The sequence below is a fragment of the Bos grunniens genome, chromosome 2 (genome assembly GCF_055505025.1).
Source record: "Bos grunniens cultivar Pamir isolate PY7600 chromosome 2, Bosgru_T2T1.0, whole genome shotgun sequence".
In the NCBI taxonomy this organism is placed as follows: domain Eukaryota; kingdom Metazoa; phylum Chordata; class Mammalia; order Artiodactyla; family Bovidae; genus Bos; species Bos grunniens.
The window spans coordinates 98,601,830-98,625,059 of NC_141166.1; the positions used below are offsets into that span (position 1 = coordinate 98,601,830).

The window sequence follows — 23,230 nt, forward strand, 5'->3', positions numbered from 1 at the left end:
GGCACAGTGTCTGGCACTAGGTAGATGCCCAGCTCTTACAGTAAAGTTCTGGGAATTCCAAATTTCTAGTTATGTCCTTCCCCAGCATGATTGGAGCACAGTTTAAGAGGGTGGGTAGGTGGCACTAGTGGCAAAGAACCTGCCTGACAATGTAGGAGACAAGAGAGATGCGGGTTCCATCTCTGAGTCAGGAAGATCCCTGGAGGAGGGCATTGCAACCCACTCCAGTATTCTTTTTTTTTTTTTTTTAACTTTACAATATTGTATTGGTTTTGCCATATACAAACATGAATCCGCCACATGTGTACATGTATTCCCCATCCTGAACCCTCCTCCCTCTTCCCTCCCCGTACCATCCCTCTGGGTCGTCCCAGTGCACCAGCCCCAAGCATCCACTATCGTGCATCGAACCTGGACTGGTGACGCGTTTCATATATGATATTATACATGTTTCAATGCCATTCTCCCAAATCATTCCACCCTCTCCCTCTCCCACAGAGTCCAAAAGACTGTTCTATACATCAGTGTCTCTTTTCTGTCTTGTTTACAGGGTTATTGTTACTGTCTTTCTAAATTCCATATATATGCATTAGTATACTGTATTGGTGTTTTTCTTTCTGGCTTACTTCACTCTGTATGATAGGCTCCAGTTTCATCCACCTCACCAGAACTAATTCAAATGTACTCTTTTTAATGGCTGAGTAATACTCCATTGTGTATATGTACCACAGCTTTCTGATCCATTCATCTGCTGATGGACATCTAGGTTGCTTCCACGTCCTGGCTATTATAAACAGTACTGCGATGAACATTGGGGTACATGTGTCTCTTTTTTTTTAAATTTTATTTTATTTTTAAACTTTACATAATTGTATTAGTTTTGCCAAATATCACAATTTGTATGGAAATACAAAAAACCTTGAATAGCCAAAGCGATCTTGAGAAAGAAGAATGCAACTGGAGGAATCAACCTACCTGACTTCAGGCTCTACTACAAAGCCACAGTTATCAAGACAGTATGGTACTGGCACAAAGACAGAAATATAGACCAATGGAACAAAATAGAAAGCCCAGAGATAAATCCACGCACATATGGACACCTTATCTTTGACAAAGGAGGCAAGAATATACAATGGATTAAAGACAATCTCTTTAACAAGTGGTGCTGGGAAAACTGGTCAACCACTTGTAAAAGAATGAAACTAGAACACTTTCTAACACCATACACAAAAATAAACTCAAAATGGATTAAAGATCTAAACATAAGACCAGAAACTATAAAACTCCTAGAGGAGAACATAGGCAAAACACTCTCTGACATACATCACAGCAAGATCCTCTATGACCCACCTCCCAGAATATTGGAAATAAAAGCAAAAATAAACAAATGGGACCTAATTAACCTTAAAAGCTTCTGCACATCAAAGGAAACTATCAGCAAGGTGAAAAGACAGCCTTCAGAATGGGAGAAAATAATAGCAAATGAAGCAACTGACAAACAACTAATCTCAAAAATATACAAGCAACTCCTACAGCTCAACTCCAGAAAAATAAATGACCCAATCAAAAAATGGGCCAAAGAACTAAACAGACATTTCTCCAAAGAAGACATACAGATGGCTAACAAACACATGAAAAGATGCTCAACATCACTCATTATCAAAGAAATGCAAATCAAAACCACTATGAGGTACCATTTCACACCAGTCAGAATGGCTGCGATCCAAAAGTCTACAAGCAATAAATGCTGGAGAGGGTGTGGAGAAAAGGGAACCCTCTTACACTGTTGGTGGGAATGCAAACTAGTACAGCCACCATGGAGAACACTGTGGAGATTCCTTAAAAACCTGGAAATAGAACTGCCTTATGATCCAGCAATCCCACTGCTGGGCATACACACTAAGGAAACCAGAAGGGAAAGAGACACGTGTACCCCAATGTTCATCGCAGCACTGTTTATAATAGCCATGTGTCTCTTTTGATTCTGGTTTCCTCAGTGTGTACGCCCAGCAGTGGGATTGCTGGGTCATGAGGCAGTTCTATTTCCAGGTTTTTAAGGAATCTCCACACTGTTCTCCATAGTGGCTGTACTAGTTTGCATTCCTACCAACAGTGTAAGAGGGTTCCCTTTTCTCCACACCCTCTCCAGCATTTATTGCTTGTAGACTTTTGGATCGCAGCCATTCTGACTGGCGTGAAATGGTACCTCATAGTGGTTTTGATTTGCATTTCTTTGATAATGAGTGATGTTGAGCATCTTTTCATGTGTTTGTTAGCCATCTGTATGTCTTCTTTGGAGAAATGTCTATTTAGTTCTTTGGCCCATTTTTTGATTGGGTCATTTATTTTTCTGGAGTTGAGCTGTAGGAGTTGCTTGTATATTTTTGAGATTAGTTGTTTGTCAGTTGCTTCATTTGCTATTATTTTCTCCCATTCTGAAGGCTGTCTTTTCACCTTGCTAATAGTTTCCTTTGTTGTGCAGAAGCTTTTAAGTTTAATTAGGTCCCATTTGTTTATTTTTGCTTTTATTTCCAATATTCTGGGAGGTGGGTCATAGAGGATCCTGCTGTGATGTATGTTGGAGAGTGTTTTGCCTATTTTCCCCTCTAGGAGTTTTATAGTTTCTGGTCTTATGTTTAGATCTTTAATCCATTTTGAGTTTATTTTTGTGTATGGTGTTAGAAAGTGTTCTAGTTTCATTCTTTTACAAGTGGTTGACCAGTTTTCCCAGCACCACTTGTTAAAGAGATTGTCTTTAATCCATTGTATATTCTTGCCTCCTTTGTCAAAGAAAAGGTGTCCATATGTGCGTGGATTTATCTCTGGGCTTTCTATTTTGTTCCATTGATCTATATTTCTGTCTTTGTGTCAGTACCATACTGTCTTGATGACTGTGGCTTTGTAGTAGAGCCTGAAGTCAGGTAGGTTGATTCCTCCAGTTGCATTCTTCTTTCTCAAGATAGCTTTGGCTATTTGAGGTTTTTTGTATTTCCATACAAATTGTGAAATTATTTGTTCTAGCTCACCCTAATACCAAAACCTGACAAAGATCCCACAAAAAAAGAAAACTACAGGCCAATATCACTGATGAACATAGATGCAAAAATCCTTAACAAAATTCTACCAATCAGAATCCAACAACACATTAAAAAGATCATACACCATGACCAAGTGGGCTTTATCCCAAGGATGCAAGGATTCTTCAATATCCGCAAATCAATCAATGTAATACACCACATTAACAAATTGAAAAATAAAAACCATATGATTATCTCAATAGATGCAGAGAAAGCCTTTGACAAAATTCAACATCCATTTATGATAAAAGCTCTCCAGAAAGCAAGAATAGAAGGAACATACCTCAACATAATAAAAGCTATATATGACAAATCCACAGCAAACATTATCCTCAATGGTGAAAAGTTGAAAGCATTTCCTCTAAAGTCAGGAACAAGACAAGGGTGCCCACTTTCACCATTACTATTCAACATAGTTTTGGAAGTTTTGGCCACAGCAATCAGAGCAGAAAAAGAAATAAAAGGAATCCAAATTGGAAAAGAAGAAGTAAAACTCTCACGGTTTGCAAATGACATGATCCTCCACATAGAAAACCCTAAAGACTCCACCAGAAAATTACTAGAACTAATCAATGATTATAGTAAAGTTGCAGGATATAAAATCAACACACAGAAATCCCTTGCATTCCTATACACTAATAGTGAGAAAACAGAAAGAGAAATTAAGGAAACAATTCCATTCACCATTGCAACGGAAAGAATAAAATACTTAGGAATATATCTACCTAAAGAAACTAAAGACCTATATATAGAAAACTATAAAACACTGGTGAAAGAAATCAAAGAGGACACTAATAGGTGGAGAAATATACCATGTTCGTGGATTGGAAGAATCAATATAGTGAAAATGAGTATACTACCCAAAGCAATTTATAGATTCAATGCAATCCCTATCAAGCTACCAACGGTATTCTTCACAGAGCTAGAACAAATAATTTCACAGTTTGTATGCTTGTATATTTTTGAGATTAGTTGTTTGTCAGTTGCTTCATTTGCTATTATTTTCTCCCATTCTGAAGGCTGTCTTTTCACCTTGCTGATAGTTCCCTTTGTTGTGCAGAAGCTTTTAAGTTTAATTAGGTCCCATTTATTTATTTTTGCTTTTATTTCCAATATTCTGGGAGGTGGGTCATAGAGGATCCTGCTGTAATGTATGTCAGAGAGTGTTTTGCCTATGTTCTCCTCTAGGAGTTTTATAGTTTCTGGTCTTACGTTTAGATCTTTAATCCATTTTGAGTTTATTTTTGTGTATGGTGTTAGAAAGTGTTCTAGTTTCATTCTTTTACAAGCGGTTGACCAGTTTTCCCAGCACCACTTGTTAAAGAGATTGTCTTTAATCCATTGTATATTCTTGCCTCCTTTGTCAAAGATAAGGTGTCCATATGTGCGTGGATTTATCTCTGGGCTTTCTATTTTGTTCCATTGGTCTATATTTCTGTCTTTGTGCCAGTACCATACTGTCTTGATAACTGTGGCTTTGTAGTAGAGCCTAAAGTCAGTCAGTCCTTCAGTTCCATTCTTCTTTCTCAAATAGCTTTGGCTATTCAAGGTTTTTTGTATTTCCATACAAATTGTGAAATTATTTGTTCTAGCTCTGTGAAGAATACCATTGGTAGACTGATGGAGAAGGCAATGGCACTCCACTCCAGTACTCTTGCCTGGAAAATCCCATGGGCGGAGGAGCCTGGTGGGCTGCAATCCATGGGGTTACAAAGAGTCGGACACGACTGAGTGGCTTCACTTTCACTTTTCACTTTCATGCATTGGAGAAGGAAATGGCAACCCACTCCAGCGTTCTTGCCTGGAGAATCCCACGGACAGGGGAGCCTGGTGGGCTGCTGTCTATTGGGTCGCACAAAGTCGGACACGACTGAAGTGACTTAGCAGCAGCAGTAGCAGTAGCTTGATAGGGATTGCATTGAATCTATAAATTGCTTTGGGTAGTATACTCATTTTCACTATATTGATTCTTCCAATCCACGAACATGGTATATTTCTCCACCTATTAGTGTCCTCTTTGATTTCTTTCACCAGTGTTTTATAGTTTTCTATATATAGGTCTTTAGTTTCTTTAGGTAGATATATTCCTAAGTATTTTATTCTTTCCGTTGCAATGGTGAATGGAATTGTTTCCTTAATTTCTCTTTCTGTTTTCTCACTATTAGTGTATAGGAATGCAAGGGATTTCTGTGTGTTGATTTTATATCCTGCAACTTTACTATAATCATTGATTAGTTCTAGTAATTTTCTGGTGGAGTCTTTAGGGTTTTCTATGTGGAGGATCATGTCATTTGCAAACCGTGAGAGTTTTACTTCTTCTTTTCCAATTTGGATTCCTTTTATTTCTTTTTCTGCTCTGATTGCTGTGGCCAAAACTTCCAAAACTATGTTGAATAGTAATGGTGAAAGTGGGCACCCTTGTCTTGTTCCTGACTTTAGAGGAAATGCTTTCAACTTTTCACCATTGAGGATAATGTTTGCTGTGGATTTGTCATATATAGCTTTTATTATGTTGAGGTATGTTCCTTCTATTCTTGCTTTCTGGAGAGCTTTTATCATAAATGGATGTTGAATTTTGTCAAAGGCTTTCTCTGCATCTATTGAGATAATCATATGGTTTTTATTTTTCAATTTGTTAATGTGGTGTATTACATTGATTGATTTGCGGATATTGAAGAATCCTTGCATCCTTGGGATAAAGCCCACTTGGTCATGGTGTATGATCTTTTTAATGTGTTGTTGGATTCTGATTGGTAGAATTTTGTTAAGGATTTTTGCATCTATGTTCATCAGTGATATTGGCCTGTAGTTTTCTTTTTTTGTGGGATCTTTGTCAGGTTTTGGTATTAGGGTGATGGTGGCCTCATAGAATGAGTTTGGAAGTTTACCTTCCTCTGCAATTTTCTGGAAGAGTTTGAGTAGGATAGGTGTTAGCTCTTCTCTAAATTTTTGTAGAGTTCAGCTGTGAAGCCGTCTGGACCTGGGCTTTTATTTGCTGAAAGATTTCTGATTACAGTTTCAATTTCCATGCTTTTGATGGATCTGTTAAGATTTTCTATTTCTTCCTGGCCCAGTTTTGGAAAGTTGTACTTTTCTAAGAATTTGTCCATTTCTTCCACATTGTCCATTTTTTGGGCATTTAATTGCTGATAGTAGTCTCTTATGATCCTTTGTATTTCTGTGTTGTCTGTTGTGATCTCTCCATTTTCATTTCTACTTTTATTGATTTGATTTTTCTCCCTTTGTTTCTTGATGAGTCTGGCTAATGGTTTGTCAATTTTATTTATCCTCTCAAAGAACCAGCTTTTGGCTTTGTTGATTTTTGCTATGGTCTCTTTTGTTTCTTTTGCATTTATTTCTGCCCTAATTTTTAAGATTTCTTTCCTTCTACTAACCCTGGGGTTCTTCATTTCTTCCTTTTCTAGTTGCTTTAGGTGTAGAGTTAGGTTATTTATTTGACTTTTTTCTTGTTTCTTGAGGTATGCCTGTATTGCTATGAACTTTCCCCTTAGGACTGCTTTTACAGTGTCCCACAGGTTTTGGGTTGTTGTGTTTTCATTTTCACTTATTTCTATGCAAATTTTGATTTCTTTTTTGATTTCTTCTGTGATTTGTTGGTTATTCAGCAGCGTGTTGTTCAGCCTCCATATATTGGAATTTTTAATAGTTTTTCTCCTGTAATTGAAATTTAATCTTACTGCATTGTGGTCAGAAAAGATGCTTGGAATGATTTCAATTTTTTTGAATTTACCAAGGCTAGATTTATGGCCCAGGATGTGATTTATCCTGGAGAAGGTTCCGTGTGCGCTTGAGAAAAAGGTGAAATTCATTGTTTTGGGATGAAATGTCCTATAGATATCAATTAGGTCTAACTGGTCTATTGTATCATTTAAAGTTTGTGTTTCCTTGTTAATTTTCTGTTTAGTTGATCTATCCATAGGTGTGAGTGGGGTATTAAAGTCTGCCACTATTATTGTGATATTGTTAATTTCCCCTTTCATAGTGATTGGGCATCTGTTCTCTGATGAGCATGGTATTGCAGTATTCACAGATGACATTTGCCAAAGGACAGTTCTACTCATGAATCTCTTTATAGCATTATAAAGAGCTAGCATTTGTTAGCATTTGTCTTGCATATTGCGGCGCTCCTATGTTGGGTGCATATATATTTATAATTGTTATATCTTCTTCTTGGATTGATCCTTTGATCATTATGTAGTGACCTTCTTCGTCTCTTTTCACAGCCTTTGTTTTAAAGTCTATTTTATCTAATATGAGTATTGCTACTCCTGCTTTCTTTTGGTCTGTATTTGCATGGAAAATCTTTTTCCAGCCCTTCACTTTCAGTCTGTATGTGTCCCCTGTTTTGAGGTGGATCTCTTGTAGACAACATATATAGTGGTCTTGTTTTTGTATCCATTCAGCCAGTCTTTGTCTTTTGGTTGGGGCATTCAACCCATTTACGTTTAAGGTAATTACTGATAAGTATGATCCCATTGCCATTTACTTTACTGTTTTGGGTTTGAGTTTATACACCCTTTTTGTGTTTCCTGTCTAGAGAATATCCTTTAGTATTTGTTGGAGAGCTGGTTTGGTGGTGGTGAATTCTCTCAGCTTTTGCTTGTCTGTAAAGCTTTTGATTTCTCCTTCATATTTGAATGAGATCCTTGCTGGGTACAATAATCTGGGCTGTAGGTTATTTTCTTTCATCACTTTAAGTATGTCTTGCCATTCCCTCCTGGCCTGAAGAGTTTCTATTGAAAGATCAGCTGTTATCCTTATGGGAGTTCCCTTGTGTGATACTTGTTGTTTTTCCCTTGCTGCTTTTAATATTTGATCTTTGTGTTTGATCTTTGTTAATTTGACTAATATGTGTCTTGGGGTGTTTTGCCTTGGGTTTATCATGTTTGGGACTCTCTGGGTTTCTTGGACTTGGGTGATTATTTCCTTCCCCATTTTAGGGAAGTTTTCAACTATTATCTCCTCAAGTATTTTCTCATGGTCTTTCTTTTTGTTTTCTTCTTCTGGGACTCCTATGATTCGAATGTTGTAGCGTTTAATATTGTCCTGAAGGTCTCTGAGATTGTCTTCATTTCTTTTAATTCATTTTTCTTTTTTCCTCTCTGATTCATTTATTTCTACCATTCTATCTTCTAATTCACTAATCCTATCTTCTGCCTCTGTTATTCTACTATTTGTTGCCTCCAGAGTGTTTTTGGTCTCATTCATTGCATTATTCATTATATATTGATTCTTTTTATTTCTTCTAGGTCCTTGTTAAGCCTTTCTTGCATCTTCTCAGTCCTTGTCTCCAGGCTATTTATCTGTGATTCCATTTTGATTTCAAGATTTTGGATCATTTTCACTATCATTATTCTGAATTCATTATCAGGTAGAGTCCCTATCTCTTCCTCTTTTGTTTGGTTTGGTGGGCATTTATCCTGTTCCTTTACCTGCTGGGTATTCCTCTGTCTCTTCATTTTGTTTATATTGCTGAGTTTGGGGTGTCCTTTCTGTATTCTGGCAGTTTGTGGAGTTCTCTTTATTGTGGAGTTTCCTCGCTGTCCACTCCAGTATTCTTGCCTAGAGGATCCCATGGACAGAGGAGCCTGGCGGGCTACAGTCCATAGGGTTGCAAAGTGTTAGACATGACTGAAGTGACTTAGCAAGAATGCGTAGTCCTACGTCTATATGAGTAAATAGCACAGATTCAGCAGAAAGTATATCAACTGGGGAGAGACACAAATGCTACCCAGTTACACAGCAGGGCTCTGACTTCTTTTCTCCAAAACTAGAGGTTTGGGGGCAAGATTAAAGCAGAGAGAAAATTTTTGTTAGACTGAGGATAGGAGGTTGCTGTTACTGTGCAGGATGACAGTTGGAAGTGAAATGCTTTGTCCCAGGCCAGGAACTGTGGAGAACGAGCTGATGCAGCCCCTGCTAATCTCTAAGCTGTGCTGAGTCATGGGCTCTTCCTGGCACGTGGCCTCTGCTCACAAAACACCCACTGATGGTGTGAGTTTGCATTGTGTGTGCTTTCTAAAAACAAAAACTTTTCCTGTTCTTGTTTGGATGACTGGCCTTTTGCAATACAGGCAGTTTTAAAAAATTATCAAGGACCAATCTGTCATAAGAAAGGGCTTGAGTCTTAAGAATATTGAAAACTAGGGAAAATAAGACAACTCAGAAGACATGAATTAGTACTCCATGTTCATAGACTGAACAAGACTATTCTGCATTCCACCAAGATGATGACCACTTGTGTAATGTCCCGGAGAGTTGTTATATGGGGTCCATAAATCTTTGCTGGCATTAACCTGGCACAGGCAGTGAAGAAATCATTAGCTGACAGGCATAGAAAACATGCCATGTTGCCACAAAGGAAAGGATAAATTAAGGAAGGGATAAATTAGGAGTTTTGGATTAGCAGATACAAAGTACCATAATAAAACAGATAAACAACAAAGTCCTAATGTATAGCACAGAAAAATATTTTCAATATTTTAGAATAATCTATAAATCAAAAGATATGAGAAAGAATATATATATGTGTGTTTGTGTATAATAATCACTTTACTGTACACCAAGAACTAACACAACATTGTAAATCAACTATAATTTTGAAAAAAGATCATTGGCTGACAGAAATTGCACTGGAAATCAACATGTCAACTGGCCTAATTAATTCACTGGAATAATTAATTATATAGCATTTTTCCAATTAGTGAATGTTTTCACCTGTCAGAACCAGAGGTAAATGCCACACTGGAATTGGCGGCAGTGGGTGAGGGGTGCAGGGTTCCTCCTCATTATACTCAACAGTAAATTGAGAGGAGCACAGAATACTAAACATAAGTGGGAAGGTCCCAGCAGTGGGAAGTGGGCATGCTGAGTCTCAACACTGTCAGTGAGCATTGGGAAAGAGCAGCAAGTAGACCACTTTGAGGTAGGTCATGAGGTCAGAGACATACGTGTTATTATAAACTACAAACAGGAACTACTGTACCAAATTACAAGCAACATACATATGCAGGCTTATTTTGCTTCAAAGTTTTCATTACCTTCAGTTTCCCTGGGGATTTTTGGATACCCAAAGTGACAAATGTATGTTTAGTGGTGGCAATGACAGGCTGCTACATTGGTTCCCTATTTATGGCCTTTCCTTTTCAATCAGTAAACTTTGCTAGCTGACTAAGATGGACCAAAGGAAGCCAGTATGGAATCTGAGGAGTTTTCCACAATGACTGTCACCAGGAAGAGGAGTATCTTCTAACATGCAGACCCCAATTAAGACATGGGCATTTGGTACCTAACAAGGACATGTTGTATAGCACATGGAACTGTACTCAATACTCTGTAATGACTTGTATGGGAAAATAATCTAAATAAAAGTGGATATATGTATAACTGATTCACTCTGCTGTACACCTGAACTCAACACAACATTGTAAATCAACTATACTCCAAAAAAAATTTTTTTTTAAAGATATGGGCATTTGATTATCCGCTGTTATGCACATTCTTACAGAGAAATCCATGCACATTATGGAGTGCCTTGATCTGGTGCTGTTTGGGCATTTATGGACATTTGAAGCTCCAGTTTGCTTGAAAGTCATGAGATTAATATTCCTGATGCTCTCACCAGCATAGAACCTCAACTGATTGCCACTGGAGCTGAGCCAAAAGTGAAACAGGATGATGAAGTTCCTCTAACGTCTTTTAGATTTTCTGTCTGTAGAAGTATAAAGTGATAAACAACAGCAAACCTGGTGAATTCATGGATTTCTTGACAGAAATATCCTGTTTTCTGAAAATATTAGTCCGTATTTTGTTATTCTACCTGGGTTGATTTCTGACAGCTGCTTCATTGGATTTCACAGGCAGCCTTGGGTTTAGCTAAATAAAGAGTACCTGGAAACAGGTTTTGTTTAATTATCAGACCTTCTGTGTGAATTTGAACGGGCAAAGTTCAAATGAAGGGGTGTTTTGAGGTCCTGAGTTTTGTGTGTTTTTCTCACTTGTGATCACAAAGAATGAAAACAAGTTGATGAGAGGCAGGATGGGGTAAGAAAATGAAATGTTTGGGAACTGAAAGTTCTCACGTGTACCGGATACATTTTGAGACAACCTGGTGGATTTGTTATAGAAATCAGTGGAGGACTTGAAACCATATACAGTTGTCTTAAAGAAAATAAGTCTGTGTGCTACCCCAAACCCATATTGGACCAAGACCAAATGTAAGGATAAGGTGCACTGGTCAACAGTTAACAAATCAACCAACCTATCCTATGAGAGAGATAGATGCCACACCTTCAAAGGGGGCCTATCTTCTCGGGGAAATGTTGCCCTGAGAGCTGGGGTATAGTATAAAAGGCTATGTCAGGGGGAATATTTTTGAATTGATAAGGGAGTTTAGAAAGCTAAGGGGAAAGTTCCATTAGCAGTTTCAGAAGAAAACGAGTTTAAAGGGAGAGTGGCATTCTAACATCATTCTACCGTGATTTGATCTGTAACTGAATAGCAAATTACAATATTTTTATTTTCTGTTATCAACTTAAGAGTGACTATCTTCATATTACAAAGTATGGCTTCAGTTTTACCTGCTTCCAATACATCCATGAGATCTGACAGTAATACATATGTTGGGTGAGTAATTTTGACTTTTTTCTATTGACTTTGACAAGATGGAGGTTCTTTGGACTTTATATTAAATGTTCAGAAGATGGATCTCTACAGTTATGTAAGTTTCTTAAGTTTAGAGATCACATAGTTGGAAAGCAGTTCAGAATACAAAGCAAAAACAATGCCAATTTTCTTCTCAGTGGCATTTTCTTTCCTCAGTTCTTGGGAGAGTTTAGCTCATCTTTAAGAAAGTGGGGCAATATGTCAATTACATCTCAATTAAAGAAAAAAGAAAGTGGGGGCAAAACAATTCACCAAAAAACATGGAAAAGCTGAACCAACCTGCCTGAATGAACAAATTCACAGTTCAGCCTGAAATTCAGTGTGGAGTTCAGTCTTTAATTCCAAGACTATGTGCTGTATCTGAGATATAATTAAAGGGGCCTCCTGGTATCTAAGGCAGATTTAACTGTGTTGCAGCATATTGCAAAGTGATTTCATATGCTTTATGATAGACTTTACATAGAATTCACTTATAAAATACCATGTAGGTTATTCATCTCAGAGGTAGACATAAATCTGTTGAAGCTGTCTGCAAATTTAGCTCCAATTCTTGCCCCAGGTTCATAGAACATAATAGAGCATTAATCTTCATGAAGCTTAAGGAATTTTTGTAAGTTCCCTCTGATTTGCTGAGAGTTGTGTAAAATGTCTGCTTAAAGCTTCCATCAGGTCAGCATTTCAGAAAATGCTACACTTACACATCTCAAACAGAAGCAGCCTTCCACTGTGTTCATTTCTTCAGGGAAGCCAAGGAGAAAGAAAAGGAAAAATTACGAAGATGGAGGTAATAGTAAAATGGAAAGACAGCTCAGCCAGCACTTTACTTTGGTTAACAATATTTAATACTGACCATGCCATGTAGCTTGTCATAGTTTGCTAAGACTTTATTCCCAACCCATCTCTGGCTTATGTTTTAGCAAAAAAAAAAAAAAAAAAAAAAGGCAAAACAAGGTAGAGGAGAAGACAGTAAATGCAAGTCTATTTAATAAATATATATCTTGTAAAAACTGAAGCAATTGTCTGATTCATGCTGGATTGAATTTGGTATGATACCCCAAATTAATACTTTATTTGGTCATTGGTAAGCATGATCATCTTAGAAATGCTTCTCGATGAAGCCAGTGTAATAAAAATCTTCTACAGACATCTCTCTGCCCCCAATTTCTAGTCCAAGGGATCATAGACAATGGGACAGACATCAAGGAAAACTAAAGAATGAATTATGAGAGGTATTATTATTAACATGAAAGAATATAATTAATGGTTATGCCAGTTTGAGAATTTCTTCTTGAAGATAGGAGAGGTGGAATAGATCAGTGATTTTAAAAATACAAAATCCCAGATCTCCTTGACCAACTAAATCAGATTTTCAAGGAGCTAGGTCCAAGTATCACTAATTTTAAAGCACCATGGGTGATTCTGATATGTAGTTAGAGTTTGACTCACTGGAGTAGATGAACTCTTTTATAGAGTAATGATTCACTCATTCAATTGGGAATCCAAAGGAAAAATATCCAGATAGTGAAGCTGTTTTGGCAGAGTAAGACAGGAAGCATAATAGAAACTGGAAGAGAAAGTGGATAGTGGTGTTTCTCAAACTTTAATGTGCATGAGAATCACAAAACAGTTAGTTGAAATGTAGACTTCATTAGATCCAGGGTAGGGAGTAAGATTTTGCATCTCTAACAAGTTGCCCAGGTGAATGCTGCTGACCCTGCTGGTTCATTGACCACTTTGTCTAGCAAGGGACAGTGGGTAAATGTCCTCTTGCCCTTCATCAAGAGAAGAAAGGACACCTGTGGCGGATTCATGTTGATGTATGGCAAAACCAATACAATACTGTAAAAAAAAAAAATCTTAATAAAAAAAAGAGAAAAAAGGAGATATCCTTTTGCTTTGAAGCTTATTCTGAAAGTGCACTAATGCCATGGAATATTTTATTTTTGAAATCTACTCGGATTCACTAAGAATCTGTTATCCTAAATGTCTTGGAAATTAATAGTATTTTCTGTTCTACTTCCTGAACAGTTAAATTTAATTCAGCTAGTAGAATTTTTAAAGATTTAGGAATTAAAAAAAAAGATGTATATGTACAGCTGAGTCCCTACACAGTTTACCTGAAACTAAAACACCGTTAGTGGCTACTCACATGTCCTCATTGTGTCTGACTCTTTGAGAACCACCAGGCTCCTCTGTCCATGGAATTCTCCAGGCAAACATACTGGAGTGGGTTGCCATTAAGTAATTGGCTATACTCGAACAGAAAATAAAAAGCTTTAAAAAAAGATATATAAGAGAGCTTGTACGAGGGAATTCATATCTTTCTGGGGAGGCAAAAAAAATTAACATGTGAAATGCTAAAATAAATGCTTTAGGAGTACAGTGGGGAGGAATTCATACTGACCAGAGAGGAAAGATGCTTTGAAAAGCCTTCACAGAGGATATGGTATTTGAATTTGACCTTGAAGAATGGGTAGGAAGGTTTCCTTTTCTCCATACCCTCTTTTTTGTTTGTAGACTTATTGTTCGTAGACTTTTTAGATGGTGGCCATTCTAACTGGTGTGAGATGGTACCTCATTGTAGTTTTGATCTGCATTTCTCTAATACCTAGTGAGGGATTCCCTGATAGCTCAGTTGGTAAAGAATCCACCTGCATTGCAGGAGATCGAGGTTTGATTCCTGGGTCGGGAAGATCCGCTGAAGAAGGGATAGGCTACCCATTCCAGTATTCTTGGGCTTCTCTGGTGGTTCAGTTGGTCAAGAATCTGCCTGCAATGCAGGAGACCTGGGTTTGATCCCTGAGTTGGGAAGATCCCCTGGAGAAGGGAACAGCTACCCCTCCAGTATTCTGGCCTGGAGAATTCCATGGACTGTATAGTCCATGGGGTCACAAGAGTCGGACACGACTGAGCAACTTTCACTTTCAGCATCTTTTCATGTGCCTCTTGGTCATCTGTATGTTGTCTTTGGAGAAATGTCCATGTAGGTCTCTGCCTATTTTTGAATGAGTTTGTTGTTTTGATATTGAGCTGCATGAGATGTTTGTATATTTTGGAGATTAATCTTTTAATCAGTTGTTTCACTTGCAAATATTTCCTCTCATTCTGAGGGCTATCTTTTCATCTTGTTAATGTTTTCCTTTGCTGTGCTGAGGATTTTAAGTTCAATTAGGTCCCATTTGTTTATTTTAAAATTTTTCATTACTCAAGGCAATTTTACTCCAATAAAAAAATCTATATATATCTGAAACCATACTTAAAAAAAAAAAGCAAGTAGGATTCCAGTAATAAAAAACAGAAGGGTAGCAGAAGGCTGTTTCAGGAGCAAAGGCCTAGAACAAGGATCCTTAACTTTGGCTTCACATCAGATCATCCCAGAAGATCTGAAACATAATCAGAGTTTAAATTAATTTGGGCCTGAGCACCAGTGTTTCCTGCAAAGCCCCTTGGTGACTTTAATGTACGATCAGGTTGAGGATCATCAGAGATATAGAAAGATACAAGGTTTTTGTTAAGGGGTTTTGAGGTATTTGGAGGGAAATGGGAGGTCTATAGAACAGAGAAGTCCCAGATGGTTCTTGGTAAAGTTGGCTGGATCCACTGTGGTATAGGGTACATAATTTTTTATCACTACTAATTAAAGCAGTATATAATTATTATTGAAATAACCAAAATCTATATAGATGATGTGTTTCATAAATATGACTGTTTGAATTAAGGTGATTTCTATAACAGCAGTCAATTCACTGTCTTGACTTCCATGTCTTGTATTACTTTTCCAAGAGAGGGATGAAAAACTGGTGGTTCAGCTTGCACTGCTGTGATGGAGGTCTAAGCTGGGGCAGTGGCCACTGGCGTGGAGAGGAGGTGCTGTATTCAGCGTGGTTGATGGAGTCCTCAATGGCAGTGCTACTCTGAGTGTGATCCTTGGGCCAGCAACATCACACCAATGAGCAGCTTGTTTAAAAGGCAAAATCTGACACACACACACCCCCCCAAACTGCTGAATCAAAATTTCTAGAAGAGAAGCCATAAAGTGTCCAGTGATTCTTACGCTTGTTAAACTTTGAGAAACACTGGTCTATGGAGCTGAAAGACACTATTGGACTCACAGATTACATGTACACATACACTCAGATACAGACATACACAAAACCCCATGGAAAGCTGAGGAGACAAAGAAATATGCAGAGATGAAAAGACAGCAGAGCGTATGGAAGGATTGCCATGGGAGCAAAAGCCTGCCTGTGCAGAAATGACTGCTCTGCAATTTCTTGGTTATATGATCTTGCACAAGTTTCTCAACTTCTGTAAGCTTTGGTGTCTTACAAATTGAATTATTAGTATTTGTTACCTAACAGAATGATTATAGGATTAAATGAAGTAATATATTTATTATATGCAGTTTTTATGACATTGTGGAATTTTCATGCCTAATGCTATGCCTGGCACACAGTAAATGCACAGCAAATCTTTGCCATTTTTATTCATTATACCATATTTCTTCCTTACAAATCAATTAATCCTAAACAAAGGTTTGTGTCCAATATTTGGGCTTGTGGTTATCACAGATGTAGAATGATATTTCTCTTTTGTGTGGTATCTCTCCAGATTCCTTTACATGTTTGTACTATTATTATTATTATTATTTTTTTTTTCAGAAAAAGTTTTGTTCATGTTAAAAATCCTTACCTGGACTCTATGGATGAAGATGTTCTCTATCACTTGGATTTAGGAACAAAAACACACAACCTACCAGAAATGTTTGGGGATGTAAAGGTAAAATATTTCTAACTTTAGGGAAAACAATTTAATTTCTTCTGGTGATATTTCTCCTTATTTTCCTAACATAAACATTACTCTTTTGGCTAGAGAAATGTCAGAGGTCCAATAGGAACCAAAGTCATGCTCATTCTCTGAAACAATTTAGATTGTGTATGTCATAAACAATCATTTCCACCTCAACAAGACACAAAAGTTCCCAAACTAAATCTAATGCAAACATTGTTATTTGACTTCTCTGGCCCCTAGAGATAAATCTGACTTTATTGACAATCCTGCTGGGTGTTCAGAATTCATTATGATTCAGTTCACTGTTTAACATCTTTATTTATAGATGAACCTCACTAATCTTCATTTTATCAAACCATGAAATAACTCAACAGAACTAACAATAGGATCTACCACTTCCTGAAAACAAGCATTATTCAATATTTCATATTATTAAGATTTTTGTTATCTCATAAGACAATATTATGAGAAAAAATGTTTATGGAATTTTACTAGGAAAATTGTATGTCTGTATTATTTATTTTATCTTAAATGTATATGTTAATTATAAAAGTGGCTCATATTCACTATTTAAAATTGGAAAAATATAAAAAAGAATAATGACTTTAAAAAACACACCTAAGAAAAACTCCTACTCCTAGACATAGATGCCATCAACTTATTTTCTTTTCTTTTAAAAGGGAGGTGGGAGGGGGGTTCAGGATGGGGAACATGTGTATACCCATGGTGGATTTATGTTGATATATGGCAAAACCAATACAATATTGTAAAGTAATTAGCCTCCAATTAAAATAAATAAATTTAAATTAAAAAAATAAAACTTTTTTAATAAGTAGATTTTATAATTGTTGGAATTACATAACTTTACATCTTATGTTTTTCATTTAACTTGATGTCATTAATATTTCCCCATATTACAATATTCTCTTTGAAACAGTTTTTATGGATGCCAAGTGCCTGTGCCATACATTATATAGACTAAAACTGGCTTTCATGTTCAAGTATTTTCCATCATAAACAGCGCTCAAATGGATATTTTTGTACCTAAAATTTTTTCACATATAAGTCTATTTCTTTAAGATGATTTACAGAAGTGGTCAAAGGGAATAAACTTATTTTTAAATTAATTTTTATTGGAGTATAGTTGCTTTACAATGTTGTGTTAATTTTTGCTGTACAGCAAAGTGAATTATAAATCTACATGTATATATACATCCCCTCTTTTTTGGATTTTCTTCCCATTTAGGTCACCACAGAGCATTGTGTAGAGTTTCCTGTACTATATACTAGGCTCTCGTTCATTATCTATTCCATATACGAACTTAAAAAAAGATTTGTGTGCTCTAAAAGGCCTACACTGAATCACAGTCCCACTACTAGAGAACTGTGCAGTTTTCAGCTGACTTTTATTCACTCCTTTAGCAATTATAAGAACATAAATGAAAATTCACACATCCACTATCTCAAATCTTCACATTCCCTCTGTTAAGTGGGTATAGCAGATATTCATTTTCTCCATAAAATAAGGAAATTGAGTTTGAGTGGTCAAAGGTGGTTAACAAGTTATGCCATATAGTGGCAGTGCTAGGACTTGTCCAGTTTCCAGGATTCTTGCCTACTGCTCTAGGTAGGCTCTTTGAGTCATCGTAACTGAGAGTAGTCCATTAATTGGCAGGGGCACTGGAGAAAGGGGAGCAAGAGGAGGAGGATATTAGGTACATGAATAAGGAGGAGAAGGAACGAAAGCGGGAAGAGGGAGGTGAAGAAATCAATCTATGATGCTCATTAACAGTAGGTGTTAAATTGCTTCCTCCCCTCCTGTTGCTCCTATGGCACAGGTGTGAAGATACAGGCTGATCTGATGTAACCTGCCTGTTTCCTTACTCCCCTGCAATCAGTTACTCCTTGCCCTTTCATGGCATCCCTCAATCTTTTGCTTCATCTTTTCAATGTAACCTCTATTCCTACTGTTGTTTCTGATATTTATGCTCTAAGAGAAATTGATCAAGGCTGTCTGTGATACTCATTAACCAGACTTTATCTGAATTCAGATGTTAGGTTTGAGGTTCATGCCTCACAATTTTTCCAGGACCCTTATATAAAGATAACTCTGATTAATTAAATGATCCATCATAATTAATAAACTAAGGTGCACATCTAATTAAAAAGACATGTTTTTGAGACAGAACATGATCTATTATTTACATATCTAGGTATCTCTCTCTCTTCTACCTGACTAGGTTTTTATCAGCACTCATTCTTATACTTTGTCATAACCACTATCCAATCTTAAAAATTCACAACCCTCTTGGTTCTGGACCACTTCAGTGATTCTCTTTTGGATAAAAAAACATGCTCTGGTTTAAAACACATTTCTACCAGAGAACCACTCTATTGATTGGGCCATTTGGATGGCTAGGAGGCAAACGTGTGTGTGTGTGTGTGTTTGTGTAGATTGGGGAGCAAGTAATGTAGCTTCAAATAATCTGAACTGGCTGTTTAATGTATTCTTTAGAGGCAGCAGGTAAAGTATGATATATTTATTAATGCTCTTCTCAGAAACTTGCCTCCTTCCAGTTACATTCTTATCTTTGATTGAGAACATACTAGGTTCAATTGCTTGACTCACTTAAATTCCAGGATAGCCATCCTAGGTAAGGAGAGAGGACATAACCCATCAACACCTGAAAACTTAGCCTTATCTTCACAGAGATGATCATTATTAATACTACTACGTTCAAAGAAAAGAAGAACTTAGAGTGTGTAAAATTTTAAAACTTAAAAATTTTAATCATTGAAATGATCTCTATTTTCTTCATTTTCTTACTTACTGTACTTAAAGGGCTTTGTTAGCTGCTACTTCAAAATATCAGTAGCATAACACAATGTAAGTTTGTTTCTCACTCACAGTGAGTGCCCCTGGTCAGTGGGGGGTTTCCTCCAACTGGTGATTAAGGATCCAGACTTCTTTCATCTTGTTGCTCTGTCATCGTCAAGGGGTGCCTTGCAAGGAGTGCCTGGGTGTCAACACCCATTCAGCAGACACATGGAAGACAATCTATAGGATCATTACTGGGAGATTTCTATGGGTGAGAACTCGAAGTGACACTCATCACTTCTGTTCACATTCTAGCAGCTGGAACTCAGGTATATGGCCTCATCTAACTGAAGAGAAGGCCGGAAAGTTACATTTAGTAGTGTACCCAGAAAGAAGGGGAAATAGCTTTGGTGAGCAGCTAATGTCTTCTGTCGTACTGACTTGACTCAATCAATCATTTGAAAATATAGTGGGGGATCTTTAGAAGTTATCTACTCAAATTCAGCCTCCAAATGCATCTTTTATAAAATCACTAACTGGTACTCTCCATTCTCTCCCTAGAAATTTCAAGTAATATGGAAAAGCATTATACCACTATATATGTGTATTTTAAGTCTTTTTACTCCTTTATTAACATACGAAATACATATACTGAAATAGGACTAGATTAATACAACATGGCAAACCTAAATCTTTCAAAACAGTAGGCATATTTGAAAGTGAGCTCATGCTGGCAGTCATTAGGGCAAGTCCTTGACATAGTTTTGCAATGCTTTAGACTCCTTCCCAACACAATTTTATCTCCTTTGATAAAACCAGGACACATCATCATTGAGGGGAGCATAAATCACAGAAAGTGTCGCTTAAGGTTAATGTTGGTTGGTGGTCTTCAGTTGTATTTTACTTCTCATCAAAGCAACCAGACTGAAAATTGTGTCCAGAGGTGATATTTAGTAAGTCTGATTTAGAAATAACTCATTAAGAACAAAAATGCCTTTGTCTATACTTATCATCTTTATGTCTCCAGAAACATTCAGAAATTCCCATTGATTACAGCAATATCTACGTTCAAAGAAGAATTCAAACCGCAAGCTATTCCAACATCTGTTTTGCTTTTATGGTCAATCTGAATAGCTGTAATTTACATTTATGGTACCACACGAGGTTATTTTCAAACTACTGTATTTTGTAAAAAGGAAACAATGACAACAAAAATGACCTCCTTGTACTTAGATCTTGAGCCAAGTCTTAACTATCCATACCCACAAGGGGAAAATTTCATGAATAATCAATAATAATTCAAAAACTCACCTTAGACCATAGCCTTATCCTCTTTGCTACTCAGGCTTGAAAGCTACCTTTCATTACAGTTCATACCAACTTTAGGCCCCAACCGAGAGCCTTGTAAGAAGGCACAGAAAAGACAATAACGAGAGTAGAAGAGAAGCAGAGGACCTGGATAAAAGGGTAATTACATCCCATAATTGAGAATGAGGGTGGCATAGGAATTATTGCTAAATGGAAACAGAATGCATCATGTAATGGACCACCCATGATTCACAGTAAATCATTTGTGAATTGGGCACCTAACTCTACAACCTCAGTTAGGTATTTCCTTAGGCAAATACTCTTCATCCCTGTGAGAGACCTCATCGACAATCTTTCTGAAGCTCTGCCCAACACTGCCTGCATCAGTCAGGCAGCACCAGCTGCCTTTTCCTTGCTGGATTTGAACCAGCTTCATTTGCAAAAATTATGCAAATACAGAAACACATAACCAAGCTAAAAGCAGGGCTAGGAAATTGCTCTATGAAAGATGGAAGTTACCATTTGTTGACCACTCAGAAGGTGTCTGGCTTTGTCCTCTATCACACTCAACAAAATCCTCAAAAGGGACTGTATTTTTTTTTCCTGTTTTGGTGATGATGATCTGAGGCACATAGAGATTACATGTATAACACTGAATAAGCTTCTTAATCAGAAACAGAATTGGAATACAAAACCAGGCTTCTCTAACTTCAAAGGGCAGTCCTTTAACCACTATGTTTCCATATCTCTATGACCCAGGGCTTCTTCAGACTCTGTGCACTTTACCACTCAGCTCAGATTCCAGAATGACTTTGCAGCTGGTACCTTTCTGTGGACTATGCTTCATTGGGTCTCTGATACCTGCTGCCACTCATCATCCCACTGCTGAGCACTGGTCCCCACAAAGCTGGCTGCTCATCCACACTACACTTAGGTCATGCCCATCCTGTCTCTGGCATCCACCTCTCTCAGCCCTGGGGCTGATGTACCCCTACCAGGCTACTGCACAAGCAATTACCAGACAATTTTATTACTGTACTTTATTAGATTTGACACTCTTGACTGCAACACATATTGTAATTTCAAAGATGTTAAAATGTGAATGAATAAGACAAAAATAAAACCAAATCATTGGAAGTGATGAAATACCATACTGAGATTTTTAGTCTTCAATGATAAGGCTTGTTCCATGAGGATTTCTTCTGAATGAGAAGTTGGAAAGCCTTCTGCTTTCTTTTAAGTTTCATGTTAACATTGTGTATTTCACAATAAAAACATATGATTGGGAGGGTGGAATCAGAAAACATATCTAAACTCGTCATTCTCCTATGGTTGCTCTTATATTACTTGCATTCCATGTCCTCGGTATTGCCATGTTAAACCTGTAACCCACTAATGCCCAACAACAGGTGGCCTGTATAAACTTAAGATGCTGGTTGATATTCTCTGTGACAAAAACACCCACTTGAACAAAATCAACACTTATTTTTATTATGTGATTATCTTTTTTTTACAAATTAAGTACATCAAACTTTTTTTCTGGTTGCCTTATTTACTGGTTAATGATGCCAATTATTTAACTCATGAACATTAACCCAGAATGTCTACATATATCCTTAAGTATATAACTGGAAAACGAAATAACAACATTAAAGTTGAAAGATGACCCTTGCCTTTTATCTCAGGTACTTAGGTGGGTAATTGTTTATTTTTATTATCAGTTTGTCTGTGTTGGTGGAAGCCCCAACAGAATGAAAGCATTTGCACTGTTTATGCACAAGGAGCTTAGACTGACGGACAGTGAAGAGGACATCAAGGATATCTGTGCTGGGACAGACAGATATTGTATGTACAAAATTGGTCCCGTGCTCTCCATCAGTGTAAGTACTCTAATAGCTGCATGTCACGTAGTCATCACAAGCTAGCAAAAGAAAGTAGGACCTTCCAAATATAGGAGTTTCTTTTCCTCTCCTTCTTTGCATTTTCACACAGTTAAATGAAGTGTCCAGGTGTGACATTCATAGTTGGAACAAGTTCTAGGAGCAGAAAATAACATTCTGTGCCACTTTGGTATACTTTATTAGTTACCACTAAGCTATGCAAATTAGGGGAAAAAGCCTTCAAAGCACACTTCCTCTCTTTAGTTTGTAACTGATTAATAAGCCACCAGCAATTTTTTTCTCCTCTATGTCTTATCCAACTTTGGGAATGTTGGGCTTTTAGTACACAGGGTCTGATTTTCAGGGTTACCAAAGTGGTGCCATTTAACACTATACTAAGCTTGCTGAAAAGCTGCTAATGCTTTTCTGTGCAGACCTTGTAAACTGCTCTCCTGTATTAGAACATGCTAACAGCTCTGGACACACAGTGTCCTGGAACAATATGAAAGTGGAATGACTTGCACTCTTAGGGAACACAAGGCCTCTTTCCCTCTTGGGCCCAGGATAGCATACACTTAGCCAAGTGTAAATGTATGTGTACCCAGCTTGCCTTCCAAGTGGGTCTCTCTGCCACAGGGCTGTTTTCTGAAACAACAGTTCTGAGGCTGTAC

At 37.3% G+C, this 23,230-nt stretch overlaps 1 protein-coding gene across 7 annotated transcripts in view; it reads left to right on the top strand.

The window, feature by feature from the left end:
- The first annotated feature begins 10,997 nt into the window (after nt 1–10,997).
- UPP2 (uridine phosphorylase 2) overlaps nt 10,998–23,230 on the top strand; it is a 37,980-nt gene continuing 25,747 nt past the window's right edge. For 5 of the 7 annotated variants that reach the window (XM_086354000.1, XM_086354027.1, XM_086354009.1 and 2 more), the window contains exons 1-4: nt 10,998–11,141; nt 11,637–11,723; nt 16,424–16,541; nt 22,401–22,559. In XM_086354000.1, coding sequence (XP_086210126.1) covers nt 11,125–11,141; nt 11,637–11,723; nt 16,424–16,541; nt 22,401–22,559 — 381 coding nt within the window. In that variant the 5' untranslated portion in view covers nt 10,998–11,124. Of the gene's footprint in view, nt 11,142–11,200; nt 11,315–11,636; nt 11,724–16,423; nt 16,542–22,400; nt 22,560–23,230 lie in introns of those variants that run through there. The other 2 variants (XM_086354037.1, XM_086354018.1) reach the window with 2 other exon arrangements.